The following is a 23,541-nucleotide window of genomic DNA, read 5'->3' as shown; positions in this document are numbered from 1 at the left end:
TACTTTCATCTTCTGAAAATGACCCAACAAAACACACATAATAAAACACAAAACCTGCAGCAGACTGTAGGCATCATTTGACAGCAGTCTGGATTGTAATAAATAAATTAAAAGCATAATTCTGAAGCCTGAAGCCTTCTCGGTTGTCAACGCGAGCATCTCACACAGCAGATATACCACTTGCCTGGCTGTATCCATGCACGCCTAGAGACAGAGTACAAGGAACGTTCTGAGCCAATACCTTCTGAAGAAGGTGGCAGGCAGAACTCCCTGAAGACATCGTGGACCATAGCACGCAGCTCTCCATCCAGTTTGGGGTTATCAAACAAGGGAAACAATGATGGCAGTACTCGTTTATCTAGGATCTGACGGAGGGATGCATAGATGCCAGCACGCACTTTCTCTGCCAGTGCAGGATAAAAGTTGGGCACAATCTGTAAGTAATCACAGAGTATTTAGTAAAATTATATTTCACAAACAAAGAAAATTAACTTCAAAATAAAGGCAAAGAGGTAGATGATGAGACAAGAACAGATGACAAAAATGCTAGCCTTCAGAACTTGTGATTCAGTCATCTGACAACTATAAAAGGTTTAAGTAGAAAACCCTAGCTAAAAGGTGTAAGCTAGCATTGTGGTCATCTACCGTTTATCTGAATGCTTCTTGTCAAGTGGTAAGTATAAGGGGCAGTCAAATGAAAATGAGAGAGATTGAAAAACAAAGTGAGTAAACTATTTATTATTTCTAAAGTAATCACGACAATTGTTAACACATTTAGCCCACTGTGAGACAAGACAGTGAATGGTTCATGAAATAATATTTGCGGTTGCCTATGGAACCACAACTCTACCCAGGTTTGCACCTCTTCATCCAAAGCAAGTTGACGACCATGAATGTCTTTCTTCAGTGCTCCAAAAATATGGAAATTGCATGGGGAGAGATTGGGGCTGTATGGAGAATGTGTAAGAACTTCCCAACAAAACATGTTGGTGGGCCTACATGTTGCCAATATTGTTTCTAGTACACTACAGAAGGTTCGCTGGAAAGCAATTACACATTCTTCATACAGTCACAATCTCTCTCCCCATGTGATTTCCACATATTTTGAAGCCCTGAAGAAAAACATCGCCGTCAATTTGTTCAGGATGAAGAGATGCAAGCCTGGGTAAAACTGTGATTGCGTAGGCAACCACAAACATTTTTCCATGAAGGTACTGTCTTTTAACACAGTGGGTTAAATATATTAACAGTTATGGTTATTACTTTATAAAAATAATGAACAGTTTACTTACTTTTTTCCATCTGTGTTGTTTTCATCTGACTGTCCCATATAGATGCCTTTTCTTTATTTATCTGACTATGAATGTATTGCTTTAATATTTTCCATGGATTGAAATGAAAAACAAAGTTCTAAAAAATACTTTTTTGTAACAAAGTAATTTTTATCAGCATTTTACATTAGGACAACGTTTCTTTATTTTCATCTTTTTTAAATTTTTGTCGCGCACACTATTCTTCAAACACAGCACCCTTTAACAATAATATGTATTTGCATTCTGTTCACTGAATAAGTTGTTTGTTATATATTACAAGAGAAAAATGTGCTTGAAAATCTAGCACATGGAATAAATTCAATTAATTATTACATTAATAAATTAACCCTGTATCAGGTATGGACATAGAATGTACAACCAAACACATTGTAAAAATAACACAAGTAACAAGCCAAATGTGGACGGATATCAACTAAAGAGACACAAAATGCAGACATTTTCTTTCAGAGTTGTTATGTTGGTGGCAGTGACCTGCAGCATTTCAGTAACATTTACAACATAGCTATGTCAAAAGGCAAAGATATCAAATAATCAAATATAAACCAAACTAATCTATTCTCAAAAGTGTAAGGCTTCCTACCTTTCAATGGACCATCACATGAAAAATACATAAATTTACTTAAAAGAAAGGGCCCTAGTAGGGGGAGATGGGAGAGAAATTGTATGCAAGACTGATGGAAAGACGGTCGTCTTTAAAAATGATGAAAGGCAGTAAGAGAGGCAAGAAGAGAGACTGAAGGAGAAAGTAGTGTTGAAGGAAGTGAGAAGGAAATCAAGTACAAACAAAATATGCAGAGAGAGAGATGCCTAGGAAGACTGGCAAGAGATGGACGAAAGGTAAGTGGTTAGTGTCTGCATAGGAAGGGGAAGCAGGAAGAGAAGTGGGAGAGGGTTATTAAGGTCTTGCACCTGGAACTGAATGAGATGGGGTGAAGGGGTAGAGTGTTGTGTAGCAAGCAAAATGTACATCTGAGATATTATACTCTGATTATTAACTTTTTGAATGGCATATAGAAGTGGCATGGGAAAGGTGGGGGAGGGGGTCTATGTTGACGGCCTGCTGCTATCCATGCCCATGCTAGACAAGGCTCTATGTGTGGCATTTGAGAAAGAATTATGAATACTTTGCAAAATGACAGAGGAGGTCAGTTCCTGGCAACACTCACTATTACAGACTGACAGATTTGAGGAATTATTCAAGGAAGCAGTTGAACATTTCACACCAATAGTACATGTTTTGGATGTTATTGCCAAACAGTACCTGCAAGAATAGTTCACATACACTTTCATTAAGTTGGTTTTGCATGTCAGGTCAGCATAAGCCTAACACTTACAAACTAGAGATGAAAATATTTACAGTAATCATGGGTGAATGAGAATTTGACTTATTAGATGTGTAAATCCAACTTGTCTGTGTGATATCGACCACAGCCGGTTGACTGCATTTTGAAATATGTGCGATGCTAGTCGCCACTGTGCTTCCTAAAAGCACCACTGTGGCAAAAGGGGTGCTACATCAACAATGTTACACTGTCGCCAATAATCTGCAAGGGACCTTCCACTCCGAGGCCCAGTGGCAAATATATTTAAGTACTAAATGGCTTCTCCTGTGCTCACTTGTGACTTCTTCTTGTATGTGCTATTCATTGCCCTTATGTACTTGTTGACCAGGGCTTACAGACTTCTGCAATTATCATTTAGAACATGAAGTCTGACTGATAATTCAGAACTTGTGCATATGTCTTCACAAGGAACGTTTACAGTCAACTGCTACCAGAAAGATACATATTCATTCTTTTCTTAACGTTACAAGTACTTAGAATAAAAGATAACTGTCTGTGTTTATGTTAACGATGCATTATGCTCTATGCTCCCATCAACCAATTGAGGACCCACATGTGCATAAGACGAGATACAACAGTCTGCACACAAGTCGTGTCTTCTATGTGCAGTGGGCTGACAAAAAACAGTGCGGTTCCCCACCCATATAATATCACTGAAATGGCATAGTACCCAAGTGGACAGGTGTTTGTATAATGTGATATCACTCTTGTAGAAGGCGTAGATGTACTTTCACTTCTTCATGGGACTGTGACTGACTAAGGCCAGAGAAATAAGGATGATATCAAAGATCACTATGTTAGACAATTTACACAAGAATGAATATATCAATTTGTCTTACAACATGACAATTACGATACACACAAAGAAGATCTTGTCAGTCAATGTTTGGAGGTGCACCATAAGTAAAAAGTGGTGTACTGGCAAATTCTCCCAAGCTTAATCTTACATGACATGAGAGACATTCCTAATCTATCTCCTGCTAGCCTTGTTCTTTCTTCTCAAATCCCGTAAGATCTCCAGAAAGCTTTTCAGAGACAACTGTTGTCAATACAAAACAAGCTGCATCACACTGATTCATAACATGCAGCTGCTGAGAGGCCAGATTACAATTCTGTTCGATTTTGCAAGAACATTTGGTCCATTTTGACATCATTACCATCAGAGATCAGGTTGGCAAGACACTGTATTCTTTGGTAAATTCTATATGGTTATGTTGTTTGGACTGATGCACTGGTTATCCATAACTTCTGTCTAGCTATAAGAAAAACCAACTGAACTAACCTTTGTCAATTTTCAGTGCATACTCTTATTTATAATTATTTGTTCTTTAAATCTTGAGAGTTTTAATGGATCTCTGATGACAAAAATTTGGTGACAACTGTATAAGGCAGTTATTAAGAAATATGCTTCATTGATCCACAGGCAGCAAGATCAGATTAATTTTGAGAAAGACAGGATTTACCATTGTTATAAGGCCACTGAGTTATGTAACATATTGAGAAATGAAGTTGGGGGAAAAAATAAAACTGGACAAAAATGTGGCCCATAATTACTAAGTGAACATTCTACTACTGTACCACTCACACAGTGAATTAAGCTTTCATCAAAAGCATAACCTGTATATATTCATAAGTAACTTCACTAAACACAGGATAAAATCATCTTGGTTTTCAAGCCGCATCAATTCGAATAAAATTCTCGAGTTTTCGAAAGGAAGCAACAGCGGATGCTTACGCTTGCAGGGAGGCAGGATCAGCAGTTTCAAATGTGGCACTGGCCCCTTGCACCACGTGACATCACTCGGTCCCGTGGCAGGCTGGAGCTGCTCAACTTGCCTTCCAACACTCGTCATTTCAGCCCCCTCGGCAGTCAGTAGTTTTACTCCTATTGACGAAGATGGAGCTAGCCATCGAAAGCTTGGGAATTTTATGGGAATTGATGAAGCTTGAAAACCGAGAAGATTTTATCCAGTTATGCTGCCATGAAAGACTCTGAGGATGCATTAAACAAATCTATCTAGTAGTGTATATAACCCTTTTTTGTCCTGATTACAGCAACAACATATGGTGTCTCACAAACTTCACAAGACAGTGAAACGATACACAGACATCCTGATATGTGAATATGTAATCACCACCCACAACTCATGAAGACTGCCTGAACTGGGTAAGAGCTGTGCCTGTCTGCTTCAGTGGCATCTTAGATATGTTCAGAGGTAACGCGTGGTGGAGAGTAATACAACACACTCAAACCACTATAAAACAACTTGGGTGCAATAGCATAATGCATTTCTTGCAGAAAGTACATGTCAGCTGTAGAATGCTGTAGGTGAACAAGCAAATGCTGATGATCAGGTAGTAGGGTCTTCTATCATTCACTGGTGCAAGACTATGGCAGACGTACGAGTAGCCCATTTCAGTCCCTGTAAAGGTCCAAGATAATACTAGCACCATTTGCTCAACAATATTCTTTTGGCAAGTAGAATACATTGCCTTGGGTAGTTTTCAATATGTACCCCACCACTGATACACAACAATGTGTAACATAACTCATCAGTTCATGTGACAGTTCTTCATGTTTCGGGTATCCAATTGGAGTGTTCCTGCACCACACTAATCTCTGTGCCTGGTAAGATGCGTAGAGTGGAGATAAACAGATGGTATCGTGGCTTTTACATCCTAAAGTGAGGTGATGGTCCTGGTTAATGGTTCAACTCCTCACCAGTTTTTCTCTAGCACTGGCAAGTGACAGAGTTCTGTGGCCCTTCCATCAATAGTTCAAAACTGTAATAGTAAATCATGACTATCGAACAACATTACTTATGGCAGTTAACTTGAGTGGCAGCTGTTTTACACACCCAAAATGATGTACTCACAATATAACATCAAGGCCGCCAATTTGGCACTCTAAGATCACACTGACAGCTTGTACAAGGCACACTGACATGTTCCATCTGTTGTGGTGTGAGGAGGGCTCTCTCTCTCTTCCCATCATAAATATAATTAAATTTGTTGACAAATATAAGAGTTCAATAATTTAGTGATCTTCCCCCTTGTGGTATTTTGCTCTGAAAGGGAAAGCAAGATAGAGAATTAAAACACATTATGTTATTTGTTACCAGTGTTCTTTTCCTCTTAAGTGATCAAATGCATTTCTGTCTTAAGATGATTACAAGTTTCGTTAACTTGTATCCCCTCCTCAAACGCACCTCACATTTGGCATCCACATTTGTTCCTGGCCTTGCTTTTTTTACAGTTTTGTTAATTTTTTATTTAACTTTGCATGTTGCATTTTTTGCTCTTTTTTCCTCCGACTTACATTACTTTTTTCTCTCTCTGTCTAATATAATGAGTTATTATTTACTAATCTGGAGCATGAATTTTTAGCTTTTATTTAAATTATTACTTTCAGCTTCTGTTCTGTATTGTGGGAGACCTCTTTAAGTTACTGCAATTAAACACTTATCCTTCTTTTCATTGTCTTCACATTAATATTGACACTTCATCCAGCAGTTCCTTCCCCTTCATACCTCAGAGAGATGCACTGTAAATTGTGTTACACTACCATTAATCAAGTCAAGTCTTCTTTCTTCTAAACTGTGGATTTATTATCTAGAAGTACATATCCATCCTTAAAAATGTACAACATGGAATATTATGATTTAATTCCAAGCAGAGAGGTAACAGAGAACTCACCCTACACAGGAAGTCAAGTAGAGTTGCAGTTACAGCTGGATGGGACCGCATTGAGTTGTTCATTACCAAAATTGCTGGTTCTGCAGAAAAAAGACAACAGGTTAAAGAACTACAGATGTAATCAAACAACATTATAAGAATTAAATGATTAGAAATACAACATTAACTGCAAAAATCACCTGTACATTATGCTCATCAAATAACTGGTCACAGATGAGCACAAATGGATAGCAAACCAGTGATACATGATGAAATACATCTAATACAGTAACAGGCTCCAAGCAGCAGTGATAATGGATATTAAGACACTCTGAGAAGTAACTTTAACAATTATGTACAGAAACAGAAAATATTCACATTAGCATCAATCACGTCACCTAAACAACAACAAATGCAAATACACCAATATAAAGTACAAAAAACGCAAAAGATTAAGAAGGAACACAAACACTTAACGGAAACACACATCGAAACATGAACACAAAGTGACATGACAAACAGGAAACCCTTTTAGTGCTCTCTATCGCAGTCATGACAATCAACACATTAAAAAATGAACTAACCAAAAAAGGTTTGTGTGTTAATTGAAAGCCCCCCCCCCCTCCCACACTCATAAGTTGTTGCGACTTGGCTGAAAGAGCCAAGCTCTGGAATGGGTCAGTGGACTGGATTCCAAAACAGATCATCTAGCCCTTGAATAGAACACTAACAAATAACTGTGGTATCTCTATGATCAGTATATCAGTTTTGTAAAATTATTCAAGGGGAAAAAACGTTAAATACTGAACAACTACTAGAATAAAAATAAATACAAATTAAAAAATAACCACGTTATTTGCCAAGTAATATAATTCAGAAATGAATGTCACAAAAAGAAGCATGTGGATAGAGTGAAATATATACAGATGTTCAGCCACACATCAGTTATTCACAACTTATCTAATTTTGGTCACACACTGAAACAAACATACCTATATTCATTATATTGTCCTTGTCCGAATCAAAGAACAACCAGTCATAGAATAATGCCAATTTCGTATTCGAAGCAGTCACAACAGATGTGCATGTTGTAAGTAGCCAACCAATGACAGCCCATCGTGGTATGATATCAGAACACAGTAATTCATTTGTCGGATGAATAACACCAACAATAAATCGGATAAGGTCACAGCGTAAAGACTGTGATTCAGGTGTTGCCAGGTACTGAAACAAAAATTTACGAAGATAAGTCCAACGAGCCACAGTATTCTTCTCCTTGCCTTAAAAACAGAACCTGCTAATTTAGGTATCACCAATAAAAATGGAACAAAATTAATTTGTGGTATTTACAGTTCTATTAATTTTTAGGATTTTTAATCAATAACCTCAATAATAAACCTCTTTCACCAGCCTTGCTCTCCTGTTTCTCCATTTTTGTGGCATACAGATATAAATGAAATAAAAACCATTTAACGAAAGACAAGAAACTAAAGTAAAAAAAATTACATATATTACAAAATGAATGATGATAACTTTGAAAGCAACACCAGAAACAAATATCTAAATACAAAAGAGGAACGAACTGTCCTCAATAACTACAGCTCAAACTGGTTAAATGTTATTTGCGAATTTTGTCCCTGTGTCCTACTTCGCCTGTCTACTGCCCCATTGAAAATAGATCCGATAATAAAATCATTATCAACATGATTCCTCATATATCAAACATTCAGTTTTAATGTATGCCTTATTTGGTCTCTGAGCACGAAACCTCTTGCCCATTTCCTCTTATTTACATATTTTCTTCTTATTTCATTATTCATGTTTCTTTATTAAACATTTGTCTAAAAAATGTGGTATTTTTCAGTTCCTAATGGACAAATCCTACAACCAAGCAGGTTGATCGATAAGATTTTTGAGATCTTCCCAGAGCATCTCTATGTGTCAGAAATTATTGTATACTACACTAGGAACTGACTACTATGGAACTACTGTATTGTGTGTGCTTACATATGCTATAAATGAACATAACTGAATTAGCTGGAGAGCAGTGACCATGAGCGGAAAAAAAATTATGTTTCTTCTGTTCTACTAACAAGGGAACCTCCCCATCGCACCCCCCTCAGATTTAGTTATAAGTTGCCACAGTGGATAGGCCTTGAAAAACTGAACACAGATCAATCAAGAAAACAGGAAGAAGTTGTGTGGAACTATGAAAAAAATAAGAAAAATATACAAACAGTAGTCCATGCGCAAGATAGGCAACATAAAGGAGAGTGTGAGCTCTGGAGCGCCGTGGTCCCGTGGTTATCGTGAGCAGCTGCAGAACAAGAGGTCTTTGCTTCAAGTCTTCCCTCAAGTGAAAAGTTTACTTTCTTTATTTTCGCAAAGTTATGATCTGTCCGTTCGTTCATTGACGTCTCTGTTCACTGTAATAAGTTTAGTGTCAAAACATGCCTCTCCAATGGGAACCGAAAACATTTGATTTGCAAGGTCATAGGTCAACCGATTCCTCCACAGGAAAACACTTCTGATATATTCTATATGACACTGGTGACGGCATGTGCGTCGCATGACAGGAGTATGTTGTCGACTCACCTAACTTGTACACTTGGCGAATGGGTAAAAAGATTCTTCTACCTTGCCCGATTTCGGTTTTCTTGTGGATGTGATAATCACTCACAAAAAAGCGCTGTAGTAGACTGACGTCATGTGTTTCGATGTTTGTTTAGGTGTAGCGTCCCCATACTACGGCGCAGTTACCTCGCATCGGATGGACGGACGGACAGATAATAATTGTCTGAAAATAAAAAATTAAACTTTTCACTCGAGGGAAGACGTGAACCAAGGTCCTCTCGATCCACAGCTGCTTACACTAACCACGGGACCACGGCGCTCCAGAGCTCACACTCTCCTTTATGTTGCCTATCTTGCGCATGGACTACTCAGTTTGTATATTTTTCTTATTTTTTTCATAGTTCCACACAACTTCTTCCTGTTTTCTCGATTGATCTGTGTTCAGATCATCAAGGCCTATCCTCTGTGGCAACTTGTAACTAAATCTGAGGGGGGTGCGATGGGGAGGTTCCCTTGTAAGTAGCTACTGGTTTACAGTTAGCTTAATGTTTACAGGAGACCACTGATGCCAAAGAACATAATTTATCTATATGCTGTGAGAACAGATGTTCATCCATTTTGGAAATTGTTACTTTTCAAGCTACTAACAGATATTTCAGATATTTTTGCTCCTGGGATCTATATAACTTAGAGAATTTGTGTGGTTAGTGAATGAGATTTTTTAAAATTGTATTTTGGATTTGCTGGAATTTCCAAATGTTTATTTTGTATAGTCTGTTAAAGGTCTTTTCTTGAGAACATATGTCTCACATTAAACCCCAGACAAGCAGAGAAAGTGTACTTGTATATCATGTTTGTACCTTATATTGTGAAAGTTTTAATAATTGCCCATCTGAAGCAGCTTTTTATTATTAGCTACAACAACCATTTAGCAGGGAACACATTGCGAAGTGAGTGTACGAATTCCAAGTTCCTTGAAGACACCATTCCAAGACGTCCATTTATCTGCTTTGCACAATATCAGGATTGCTTCATTTTGCTAAATAAACATTTCATTCATATCAAAAAGGAACACACTACCTAATGCTTGACAATATTATATTTATCTGGCTAAAAACCAGCTTTTGGTTTCTTAGGCCAGCTTCAGGTGACAACTGAATGTCGTAAACACAAATAAACATGATGTGCAAGGTACATTTTTGTATCCAACAGTGATTCGGATTTCCCACCTAGCACGGATGTGGACACATCAGAGGTACTAAGGCCGCAAGTGGCAGCTGCGGGCCACTCCTGTAAGCAGAGCAACTGCCGATGTATTCACCTCACTTGGCATTGCATGGTAGTGACTGCCGATGAACCTGTGGCCTGGGCTTGTGGGTCACTGCTTGTTGCACTCTGTAGCTGTTTGTATCGTGCCACTGCACAGCGAAGTTGACTTAGTTTGTTTCTGATCTACAGTGCTTACTGATTTGGAACTGTCATACTGGTATGTCAACTTGTCAGTGCTTCATTCACTTCATGAACTCAGACTCACGTGGACTTACAGGAATGACTGTTCATTTCCCTGTGGTTTGTTGTAGCCTCCTCAACAAGTGACAATAAATAGTTCCTACCTCAACCAAGCAGGATAGAAAACTGATGACCAGGAACTTTCTGACTGTGCTGTTTCGTTTAGTGACCTATGGATGCTGAGGCAACAGCTGTTGTTTCTAAGCCTTCCCCTTCTACCATTCGCTTCTTTCGACGAGGTAAGCAAGAGTTAGAATGTCTATTTATGACACTTCGAACTACACAGCAAGGCAAGTCAAACAGATGATCCTGAATGCCGTTGTGCACTGTTTCTGTCATCTAGTAGTAAACTGTATGAAGTGGTGCAAAAATTAAGTAGTTTGAAGTTTTCTGAAGTTAGCAGACTGAATATTATAGTCATCAAACACACATTGTTGCGGCTAGCTTCAAGTTCAATCAGTGTGTTAAGCAAAGTAAATAATCCTATGCAGCATGGCCTGTCAAAAATGTGATATGTTTTATGCAGATTCTTTAATTTGAGACATTATAATCTGCCTGGCTCCAGATCTTGCAGTTAGTACAAAGGCTTTAGAAACTTTGCTAAGGCATAAGAAGTGACTGCCTCAGCACAAGCTCTGTTCGATGATTCTTCTGGTTTCAATGTCGGTAGCAGTATTACTTGTCATCATACTCTTCGATCAAGTGATGACTCCCAGTCACGGTCATCATCTGATTTAATGAGTTCTTGTGCATCTGGTGATACAGGATTCAGTAGTTAGCCACCGTTGTGCTCACTGTTCGTCTCCTGGCTCTCAGTCAACGTCATCATCTGATTCATCAAGCTCCCATGTGTCTGGTAGTCCGGTGCCAAGGGATTCAGTAGTTACTACTTCCTCACCCTCCCCACTGATGATATGCAAAGACAGAAGTGCTTAATCCACTGTTGGCATGTCCCAAAGTGAGCTATGGCTCCTGAAGAATTTTTCTCCAGTCGTCGTATGAGAACCCCAGCACAAGTTGTGATGGCAAATCGTGTCCCGAGTGCGGCTCTCATCATCACTAGCATCACTGCCCGGGTTGGTGGGTGTCAACTTCAGCTGCTAGCATGCTATCCTGCCGCTGCCAGGGACAACATCAGATGGGATGCAGTATATCAAGCGACGGGGTAATGGTAGTCTTCCAGCTGGACATCAGCACAACCACCTCCATAATTAATTGGGATATTTACTGGTGCATTGGCTCCCTGCCACTGCATGCACTGTAGTGCAAAGTGCTGATGTACAACGGCCATTCAGTTCCACTATGGTGTGCAGGCTAAATACAGAAACATAGCTCAGAACTAACCTTGCCTGCAGTTAATTCTTTGACAACTACTAACATTTTCAGTCTCAAATCTTTCGCGCTTTTCGGGTTCCAAATTCAAGATCAGGCGAATCAAATTTCTAATGCACTTCAATTCGGAACTGCATGTGTTGTGTGAAAATTTCAAATAGTTGTTTGAACCTACCTTAGGTTGTGCTACGAATTTTCAGGCACACATGTTGTTGTAGCATTCGGCTACGACTAAATTCTCTAGAGCTCATCTGATACCTTTTAACATGAGCAAACAAGTTAAGGCATAACTAGACAAGCTGTAGAATATGCATGTTATCTCTCCAGTGTCGTCTAATCAATGGGCAATTCCTATGGTTATTGTACAAAAGCTTCATGGGTTACTTCATATCTGTGGCATTTTTAAGCTTAACTTTAATGCACAAGCAAACGTTCATTTGTACCCAATATTTTCCAGAAGTTAAGCTCACTCACGCATATTTTCAGTTACCTATTGGTTGGCCTACAAAACAGTTTCTGGTGATTAATAAGCCATTTGGCACACACAGATATATCAGATTGGCTTTTGGGATCACTAGCACTCCAGCAATTTTTTAGAGGTATCTAGAACAACTCATCCAGGGTATCCCTAATTGTGTCAATTACTTGGAGATTTGTTAGATACGGGGGCCATAAGGGAGCAGCACTTGCACAATTTATGACTGTTTTTTGAGTGGCTGCAAGCCAATGACCAATGTTGTTGTCTTGCCAAGAATAGTTTTTTCCAGCTGGCACTCAAGTATTTGGGCCACATACTAAGTAAGACAGGCTTACATTCACACAAGACCATGAGACTGCCTTTATTAATTTATTGGTGCCTTAGAATCTTTAAGAACTGCAATCCTTTCTGGGTAAAATCAATTATTATGCTAAATTCATTCCAAGTGCTGCTCATATTTCTCACCCACTTACTCCAGTTACGTAAAAAAAGGTGGTTTGTTTATGTGGTCAGAGGCGTGCCAACGGGCGTTCGTGCGACTCGGAAAGAGCCTCAGGTTGGTCCCTTGATTGGTGATGTTCCAAACGGACGAATGGTTAACACTGGCCAAGGATGCATCTGACTGTGGTGCTGGTGCTGTCCTGTCACATAAATTTGCCTACAGCACAGAACAACCTTTCCAATTTGCTTCTAGGACACTGAACTCATTAAAGTGAAATTATTCACAGTTGAAAAAGAGGTGTGGCCATCATCTTTGGTGTCCAGAAATTCCCTGTCTACCTCTATGGTACGAAGTTGCAATGATTATGAACCACAAGCCTCTCTTGTCATCATTTGGGCCCCAAGCTAAACTCCAAACAAAATGGTTGCAGCGGTGGGTGTTGTTTCTTAGAAACTACACTTATGACACCTAGCCCTCTAACGCTGATGCCTTGTCTCATTTGCCATGTGGTTCTGACGCCAATTTTGACAGACATGAAATGCTGTGTTTTGCATTGGACACAAATCAACAGCACAAACTTGATGAGTTCCTTATTAAGGTGGGCAATGGGGTGGAAGAGACAAGCTGGGACGTGCTCCTATACAGGGTGTCATCCACAGTGCAGCAGGGCTGGTCTGAACATTTGCTTAAAGACACGGCCCCAGAATGGTACAGTTACTTTTCCCTCAGGCAAAGACTTAATGTTACAGACAGGTTCTTTATGTTAGCCACAGACAATACAGAATGTTGGGCTGTTATCCCTCCTGTGCTCCACCCCCGTGTATTGAAACTCCTCCACACTGTATACTGAAGAATGTGCCAAATGAAAGCAATAGTGCAGCATCACATGTATTGGCCAGGCATTGGTGCTGCCACTGAACATTCCATCTGAAACTGCTACGCCTCTGTGTATAGCCAATTGGCTGCAGCACAGCAGTTTAACTCATGGCGCCACCCTGACCACACATGGCAAAGAGAACATGTAGATTTTGCCATTCACCAGCCCTATCCAGGAAGCGGTATTGCTCTTGTTCACTGATGCATTTTAAAATATCGCATATGTAGCGTGGCAGTCTACAGCTTCCTCCAGGCCCATGGCCTGGCCTTTATCTACTACCTTTGCTATAGAAGGAGCCCTAGCTACAGTGGTTTCTGACAGTCCACAATCACAGTTTCAGCAGTCGGGGATTTTTGTAGATATAATGGTACTGAACATACTACCACTGCCCTGTTTCACCCAGCATCCAGTTTGGAATCCAAGCTGCTGTTCAGGACACTTCAAGTCGCAGAGGTGAAAACATTTTGAAATCAGTGAACTCAAGGAATGCACTCAGCAGCTTCCTGGCCGTGCCTGTCAATGGACATAGTCCAGCCAAGATTTTGCACAAGCACCTACCACTTTCATCTGGCAGTGCAGCCTCTCTGCCCCACCACATTACTGTGCTGGCTCTCGCGTGGGGGCCTGCACATTCGGCCAGAATCCCAGGAGGCATCTTAGTGGGCATAGGGGGCGACAGATGTTCAAGATGGGGTCAGCCAGTAGTGGCTAGTCCGTCACCGGAATCAACTCCGCCGACAGTGTTATGTGCCAATCCCGAATCGTCCTCAGGCATTGATGTGGCAGCACCATTGGACTTACCCCAAAACCGCACCACCCTCTGGGTCTGCTTCTTTCCCCTCTACCCTCTGACCCAGTGCAAGGCATCAATGAGAAGTAGATACTGACAAGTGATGGGGGTGAATTGAGAAGGATCACCTCCCTCTCACCCTATTGGGTGTGTGGTTCCTGTCCCTACAGCGGGCGGGCGCCACCTGCTCCGAATGATCACAGGATGTGCGTGTTCTAGGGATGAGTTGCTGATGAGACCGACCCATTGGCACCACCCTGTCACACACGCAACTTCCACTTCCCTGTGGGCCAACATGAGCTGCACCCCAGAGATTATTACTGGCCTCAATCCATGTAACTGGTGTCACGTCCCACTCTGTCCGTGGGGGTCGTGCCACTCAAACCATTAGGGGAGATTCCAGTATTGCCCCACCCCACTGTATCTGACACAGATGCTTCCAAGCACAAATGCAGACTTGTCAGTACTAAGGTTGAGTGGCGGCTGCGAGCCACCATTGAAAGGGGAGGCACCACCGATATATGTGTGTTTGTGGTGCCACCTGGTGGCAATTGTACACCGCTGAGCTTGTGGCCTGCACTCATGGCATGCATCATTCCTTGTTGTACTTTGTAGCTGTTTGTATTGCACCACTGCACAGTCATGATGACTTTGTTTGTTTCCAATCTCAAGTGGTTACTGATTTGGAATTGTTGTGTTGCTATGCTGACTTTGCTAAATCCTGGACTTGTTAGAGTGTGTTCATTTCATGAACTCAATCTACTGGCGACTTATACGAATGTGTGATCATTTCCCTATGGTTTGGTGTACTCATCAGAGCAAGTGATGATAAATGGTTGCTAATTATGCCACACAGGAAAGAATATAGACAGATATTATTTGTACACAAGATACAAAAATGACGCAGAATGTTTACATAGGAAAACATTTAGGAAAATATTACACTTTTTGTCATGTAGAATGTTTTCCCATGTAAACACTGGTGTCCTTTTCGTATTTTCTGTACAAATGAGACCTTTATACATTGAGTATCTTGCTTTTCTGTGTTTGTGACATGTACCTGTCACCTGAACATGGCCTGAGAAGCTGAAAGCCGGTTTGTGACTAAATAAATATAATTTTGCAGAACATTAGGAAGTTTTTTCCTCCTTTGACATTATCATCATTTTCTGCCTTGCACCAACGGAAAATTCAGTTAAATATTTCATTGGTTTTAGCTACACTTTCCAGAAGATAATTCCATGTGACAATAAGGAGTGAAAATACGTGAACTACTTGTTTACCAGTCAACACAATAGCAGACATTTCAAAAGGCAAAATAAGCCGAACTGAATATATTCATCCACTCATCAATGAGCTGAATCCATTTTTGTTCATTATACACCTGGAGAACATGAAATTTCACACAGTTTTTCATTTAGTAAGTAACAATTAATAACATCTATTTACAGAAGGATGGTTCTGAGCAAGTAAGACTTAAAACTGGTATTGTAACCCATTGTAGGTGATCTGGCTCCACCTACACCAGAAGGAAGCCATTAATTCCTCGATACATAAGTTTTCAGAGTAAATTTTATGATCCACACAAAGTCTTTAACTAGCTCACTGAAAACAATAGCAGTACATTTGTTCTTGTTAAGCTCAGATATAACTTCATTCGAGAGGCATCACAATCCAGTTTACTGCTACAACTCCAAGAGCATAAATTCTTCCAATGTATATCTCATAAAAGCATGAAGGTAAAATTGGAGGGATTCCACCTCACTTGGAGGTTTGCATACAATAATTCTTCCCATGGAACATTCACAACTAGAACAGGAAAGAGAGAATGGGCAGTTCTAGACAAATTACCTTCGCTACTAACACCAGAAGATGGCTTATGGAGTATAAACACATGTGAGAGTTTTTACATGGATTTCTCTTCTTCCACTGTAGACAGTTCTTTATGGGAACTGAAGAGCAACTAACAATGAAACTTGCAGGATAAGTATTGATATCACCCCCTCCCCCCCCCCCCCCCACACACACAAACACAATATTCTTTCTATGATTCTGGCGACAATATATAGTTTATCTGATCATAATAGTCAAACATTAAAGATAAAACTTGTCAAGAAAAATACTGTGTAAAAGGATAGACATTAACAAATTAGACACAATATTTAGAGAACTTATAAACTGTGTCAGGAAGAAAGACATCTACCTAATTCAGAAAACTGGCTATAAACAAGACTCACCTGCCTTTGAAACCATTCTTGATACCGTTTGTGATAACCAAATCTAACTTGTGAAGTGAGGAAGACCAGCTTTCTCTCCATATCAGGTGTAAGACGAGACTGTAAAAACCTCCTTGAAGTCCTGGACTGTAGCAGCTGAAGGACACCTGCCCAAAAATCCAATAATTATTCACAAATTTGTGTACAAGCAACACACATATGAACACTGAATATTAACTGTTTTTTACTCTGGCACAACAAAGCAACACACAAAACATATGTCTTTCATGAGATCACATATCATGACAAATATAATTAATTTTAAAATGAAAGTTCCATTAGTCTTAAATGTTATAAAAGCAAACTGTCAAATATGACTGTTAATGAATCCCACTAACATTTTTCTGAAATTTGTGCGATTAATTGGGGATTCCTTTTTATCAGATCATATAGGTACATTATCCACATCAGAGCTGACATCATCATCACATTACCTGAGGACTCATTTGGTCTATCACAAATGATCGTGACAAACTGATACATATTTGTCTTCTATAAGTAAGTTTATAATGGGAGATAAAAACCTTATGGCAAATGAACTGCATGTATCATTATACCACAATGTACTGCTTAGTAACTACAAATTTTGTTCTAATTTTCTTTTCTTTTTATTTATCTTCATACTGCAGATCCTTTTCAAACACAGTCGCCATAACTGTGATACCTATTGAACAAGAATAAATTCAGTATACTACCATCTCATGCTGTGTTCACATATCCTTTAGAAAGGCACATTTATTGCAGATATATAATTGGAAAAAAAGTGTTTTTCATCTCAAAAATGTGAACAAGTTTATGAAGTTCAGTGAATCATTTTTTCCTCCAGTTTTGTTTACACATTTGAAAAAATCTTTCCAATCATGACCCAAATATTTTCTAACTGTAACACTGCCAATTTCACATTTGTGTTGTGTGCAGAGTTTTCCACATTTTCACCAAAATATTATGAGACATACTGGTGAATAATTGTGTCTTAGTTCAAGTTTGTTTGTGTAACCAATAGGTGACCATATTAGCAAGACGACACCAAGTACATGTTAACTCTTTGATTCTCTGATGCTGGGCTCAACAAAAGTATGTATAAGTCCCTTTTTTATTATTCTTATATTAAGGGGCTCCGGAACGCCCTATACTTGCAATGTTAAAATAACGCTTATAAATTACATCTTTCCTCACAAATTATTTGAGGTAGGAAGTTGAACTTTTTTCAGATTATTTATTGGAATATGGGCTACAACTTAACACAGGGATTTTACAAAATTTTAGTTCAGTTATTAAAGATGATTTTTTTTTCAATTGTAATGAAAATTCACAACATTTTTTTGCAATTTTTTATTTATATATTCAAAAATATATAGTTTTTTGGAAAAAGGCTGTGTTAAATTATGCAGAAGGTACTGTGTAACATTTACTGAAAGTTTGAAACAAATATGTTTGGAAGATCCTTAGAAAACATGTAATTAGTATGAGAAAATAAAAGTTTTGGGAATCGAGCGACAAAGATTGGATTAACTTTTTAGTGCATTCCAGGTCCATAGGATGGATTATCTTCATCCTCTGCAAACTCCTCCTCCAGCTTCCTCTTGTTCCTCCTCCTGTTTACTCTTGCTTGTATTTCTAGACTCTTTACAGCCCTGTCTGCAGCCCGAAGGCATTCCTTGTCTAAAGCAAGCATCGCTCGTACCAGGTTAGAACCTATCTTCATTCCCATATTTCTAAATACCTTGCACCTTACAATGTTGCCATCATTGAAAGTCGCAACAGCATCATACACACCAAAGTGAAGTGTTTCTATTCCAACAAATACAGTCTTGGGGATTCTCGACCATATAACACTATTTACACTTTCATTGGGGTTTTGAGTTTTTCCGCGAATACACTTTTTCAACAGTTCAGGTGCCGCTAAGTCTCTGAAAATAGGTTAGCCACAACACATACTTTATCTCACACCACTAAAATGTACCTGATGAACATGGATGTTAATAATAACACCATTTGACAGCAGTTTAACAGCGCCACAGTGGGTCACGCCCATGTAGAACCCATTTCAAAAAAAATTTAAAAATAGTTGTAGTCTTCGGAATTGAATAAATTATATATCTATTGAATCTGCAGATTCAGAAAACGCAAAAAAGTAAAAATTGAACTTTTCATGATTTTGAGCCTTTCCGGAGCCCCTTAAGAAACTAGCACTGAACTTACTAATTTCTAGATGTAATCTAATATACCTTCTTGAGTAGTATTTACACATTTTTCTGTCCTTTAGAAGATTACACTGCAGATAAAAGCATACTTTATATCTGGGAAACACTTTATAATTTCAGCTGTTAAGTCATATACTAGTGTGTGTGTGTGTGTGTGTGTGTGTGTGTGTGTGTGTGTTGCTTCTGGGTCTAAACATTACCAACTCATAAAATATTTTTAAGCAAACAGCGCCTGCTGTTAAACCATTGGTAGGTTGATTTGGGGGAAGGGACCAAACAGCAATAGGAGTAGGGAAGAATGAGGAAGGAAGTCGGCCTTGCCGTTTCAAAGGAACCATCCAGGCATTTACTTGAAGTGATTTAGGGAAATCATGGAGAACCTAAATCAGGATGGCCAGACGCAGGTCCAGTGTGCTAACCACTCTGCCACCTTACTCTGTGTGTTAAACAATTAAACAGGAATATATTGAAGAGTGGAATTAAAGTGGCTGTGGGAATATTTAATTTTTATCTTATTTTGGACAAGAAGAAAGGAAAAGCTGTTCTACAGACCTGTGAATGTTGGGCACAAAGAGCGTGGGTTCAGCAAAATATCCTTCCACAATTGCTCAACTTCTGGAATTCGTGCAACGTTTTGAAGCAATCGTACAAGATCACGGCCAATGGCCAGGCAATCCGAGAAACGCTCTCGTATCAATGTCACAACGAATGTAACTTCACGTTGCCGCAGGGCAGCCAGTGATGGTGAGAAATGGTCCTCTATAAGGCGCAAAAATGTGTAAGCGGCAGCAGCAGTCAGCAGTGGAAACTTATCCAGCCATGCCCTAGGGAATGAAAATATAGAATATTAATTAACCGGACAGAGGCACAAAAATTTATTTTAAGAATTACCAACAGAATAAGACCACAATTTGTTGCCTTAATGAGAAGTGAATACGAATTTCTCAGTATATTTCAACTGACCACAATGTTTTTAAGTTACTGTAAAGCATACGATTTATTATTATTACAATATTTTTTTCCCTTTTGATTATTAAATTTTGATTAATAAACACAGCTGAAAGAAAATGAACTACAGATTTAAGGCAACATGCATAAAGCACATTATTCAGACATCATCTTTACAATCTTAGGATGAAAATCATTACCTCCCATACTGTGGTACCAGTGATGTCTAAACTAGATGTAAATGGCAAGGGTAATGATTAAACATTCCTTAGTGGTTTGACATTACTATCTTTGGTATACATTTTTACAACAAGGAAAAAAAAAAAAAAAATCTTTTCGCTTTTCAGGTGCAACATGAAATCAAAATGGTTTACATAATAAGCTGCAGCTGATAAATAACATACAAGAAAATAAGCAACGAGGTACAAAGCCAACACAATCTTTTAGCCTAATAAATTGTGTATATACTCTAACTTACAATTTATTCATTGATACGTATTGTGGAAACAGTCAGCATTGTAGACTGGGTTCTACAGCCTCATGAGGTACATGGCTTTTGCATACTACAAGCAAAATATATTTCTTACAAAATAGACGTTTTTTCCTCTCACATGTCCTAGGCCTAAGCTATAGTTTTCAGATGCAGAATCAAGACTCTTCTAAGTAAGTTTCATTTCTATTTCTGAATAATTACTTCAGATCCTACTCATATCATATCACAACCTGCAATCGTAAATATTCACAAAAGCCATAAGGTATTTGGAACTAAACATACTGGCATCAGGACATTTATAACTTCAGAAGAAACAGAAAATATATTTGAGAACATGATATGTAGGAGTTCCCATATTAAAAAATGCAAGAGGCAAAAATGATACTGGTACCTCATAAGCAGATTTTATGACATGGGGTACATAAACCAGGAAAACTCCATTGTAGGCATATAGTCACAAAGTGATAATTGACAAAATGGTAATAATCCTCTAAAGAGTAAAAATATTTTTTGCTACATCACACCAGACAACAAATAAAAAATCTGATAGGTTCTACTTACAATTTGACAACAGTGACAAATAATTACTTGTGATATAAACAGAATAAAGTGCACTATACAAACACACACAATGCTGAAATAAAAGCTCAAAATCGACACTGGTTCAATATAGAGACCAAATATCTGATAAAAATGGTCTTTAAACAAAACCACTCTTCTGCTGTTACTTCACCATATTTTAAAACTAAAGTTATATAAGTATTAAAAGAGGTAGTGTTTAGAACCAACTTTACAGTAATCGCTGTGATATGCCTCTTACTTGGGTATGAATTTTAATTTTATCATTATATTTTTAACTTTTCTATAATACAATAGTAATCAATATGGTCATTAAAATAGTAGCTCGCAGTACCTGTTTTCGGTGTAGAGATCAAGCAGAGCTTCAACAAGAACAAGGTTACGAGGTGAGACATCTCCTCCTGCAGCATGCCTCTGCAAGCTCCAACAAAGTGAGTCCACATTAGCAACAGAAGCACGGATCATTTCTCGAACGAGCCACAAAAGTTGGGAACGTGCTCTATCAGTAAGTCTGAGGTATCGTTCCATAACAAGATGAGTGAGACTAGCAAGCACATGTGCCAGTCCATCGCGGGTAACTAAAGTAAGATCACGATACCACCGAGGTGCCCGTTCAGGTTCTGTTAGTATTGCATACAGCAGGCCCAAAGAAAGCTCTTCATGTACTTTATCCTTGCAAACAGCTGCATTAAGTGCATTTTGTGCCTCCTTCTCAGAAAGACCAGACACCAGTGACTGCAGTGATGCATAGCACTTCTCATATTTCTGGAAATAAAAGGAACATACTGAGAATGTGCACATAACTACTTTAATAGAGGGGCATCAAATCTACTGACAACTCAAAATCAGACTCAAAGTACTGGTAACAATGTTTGTTGCATGAATTATGCTGTATAACATAACAGGTAGATATAAAGTTTTAGCCTCTCATTTATGTAAAAACAGAATTTTATCACATATTATCAACTATTTCTATTATTGTACTAGAAAATAATTTTGCATCACTAACAAGAAAGAAAAGCAATTTCTTTTATTCTAATAGCAGCAAAGCAATGGGATTTGCAATTGGAAATGATGACTTCAACATAATACACACCTTGGGAAAACTTTGTTTACATAGCTTTACATTGAAACCTATCCAATACTAAATTGAGGTGGTCTATATTCTGCACTATTTTGAGTCTTACATTAATGTGTCTGATACTGGTTAATTCAATGAAGGTTATGACTAAGAACTTACTCCATTTAGAGACAGCTAAAATTCTCAGTTTCTTAAGCTCAGAACCCGAACAAATTCAATATAATAGAGGCAAACACTAAAAAGCATTTACAGTTCAAGTTTCAGTGTTCACTGGAGTGTGTACACATTAAAGCAACATATCAATGAAGGTGTCACACGAATTCCATCACTTCTGCTATCCACAATAACAACACTTACTGAAACAGCCACACGACACAAGTTTTATAAATTAATTTCACGTACTCTGTGGTTATTGGCTGTTTATTTTTCTCATTCAGTAACCACACATAAATGTAAATTTTCAGAAGGCCTTCCAAAGTGAGTATTGTACTAACACGCATACATAAAACTTTCAAATCTAAAAGTTATATTGTTTCAACTCAAAATTTATATTCTTATCAATAAGCACAACATTTCACCATGTAGCAGTAACACAGCAGATGCACACACACTTTTTTTCATTTATGGGATTTCATTCACAGGTATTCAAATAGCCCTCGCAAAGCACTACTAGCGCCATCAAACGACAGTTGAAGGAAGTAAAACCAGCAATCCATTATGGCCGCCTTGTACATTCTAACATGAATAAAACATGCAATTATTTTTACCTCCTCTAATTCATCCTTATTTTCCAAAACAGTAGAAATGAATAGCTTCTGCGGCAGCGGTTTAGTTTGCTCCATGCTTTTAAAAACGAATCACTGGGTCTACACAGCTACGAGCAATTAAGGTACGGTCTCTGCATTCTACATCATTTGCCTGCCCTCGAAACGCGTTCTGAGGTTAGCGGATGAATACATTCAGCTTGTCAGCTTGTAAACTTATACTTGAGCCAAGAGAAGTAGTGCGACGTATAGTCGTGGAATTATCAGTGTATCACCATCACACAACAGACGTGTTGGAATTGTGAATATGTTGCCGCTTATGGTCTCAGTAAAAATAATGATATTATTTACTGCGACAAAAGCAGCTCTGCTGCAGACTATGTACCCACGACTGTCAGATATATTTACGTATGCTCGACACAAATGTAATAGACTCGCTCGTCTCTTGTGAACACTGCAACGACATCGATTTGAAAGAGAATGTACGAACAATTACGAGTGGCGTGTAAAATAACAGCGGTAAGCTCAGTGTGAGCTAGGCGATTGCTGGAGGTGGGACGACAAGGAAAGGTTAAACTAAAGAGATCAGTGTTCCAGTGAGGTGTGGTACGAGTCTGTAGACGTTGAGAAACGCGTTTTAGCAGACATTGCGGTGATAAGTGTATCAAATGAGAAAGCTGTAAAGCCATGTGTAACCAGTTTCGGTCCCCTGCGTTAGATATAACAATATTTCTTGTGGAGAATAGCTGTGTTACGGACATTGAACATAATTTCTTAAGCTGTGTTAGAGAAATAAGTTTTTAATTTTCGTTGGCACGCGTTGACTATAACCTACATAACTT

At 38.7% G+C, this 23,541-nt stretch overlaps 1 protein-coding gene across 2 annotated transcripts in view; it reads right to left on the bottom strand.

The window, feature by feature from the left end:
- LOC126094742 (integrator complex subunit 3) overlaps window positions 1-23,008 on the bottom strand; it is a 77,483-nt gene extending 54,475 nt beyond the window's left edge. Inside the window, exons 1-7 of one of the 2 annotated variants that reach the window (XM_049909290.1) lie at window positions 22,703-23,008; window positions 21,189-21,619; window positions 19,387-19,658; window positions 16,592-16,737; window positions 7,345-7,576; window positions 6,374-6,453; window positions 185-434 (exon numbers count right to left, since the gene is read on the bottom strand). In XM_049909290.1, the coding sequence (XP_049765247.1) occupies window positions 185-434; window positions 6,374-6,453; window positions 7,345-7,576; window positions 16,592-16,737; window positions 19,387-19,658; window positions 21,189-21,619; window positions 22,703-22,777 (1,486 nt within the window). In that variant the 5' untranslated portion in view covers window positions 22,778-23,008. The remainder of the gene's footprint in view (window positions 1-184; window positions 435-6,373; window positions 6,454-7,344; window positions 7,577-16,591; window positions 16,738-19,386; window positions 19,659-21,188; window positions 21,620-22,702) is intronic. The other variant, XM_049909291.1, reaches the window with a different exon arrangement.
- Between the last annotated feature and the right edge of the window lie 533 nt (window positions 23,009-23,541).

Source organism: Schistocerca cancellata, chromosome 8 (assembly GCF_023864275.1).
Source record: "Schistocerca cancellata isolate TAMUIC-IGC-003103 chromosome 8, iqSchCanc2.1, whole genome shotgun sequence".
In the NCBI taxonomy this organism is placed as follows: Eukaryota; Metazoa; Arthropoda; class Insecta; order Orthoptera; family Acrididae; genus Schistocerca; species Schistocerca cancellata.
This window is presented reverse-complemented; position numbering and strand designations above follow the sequence as displayed.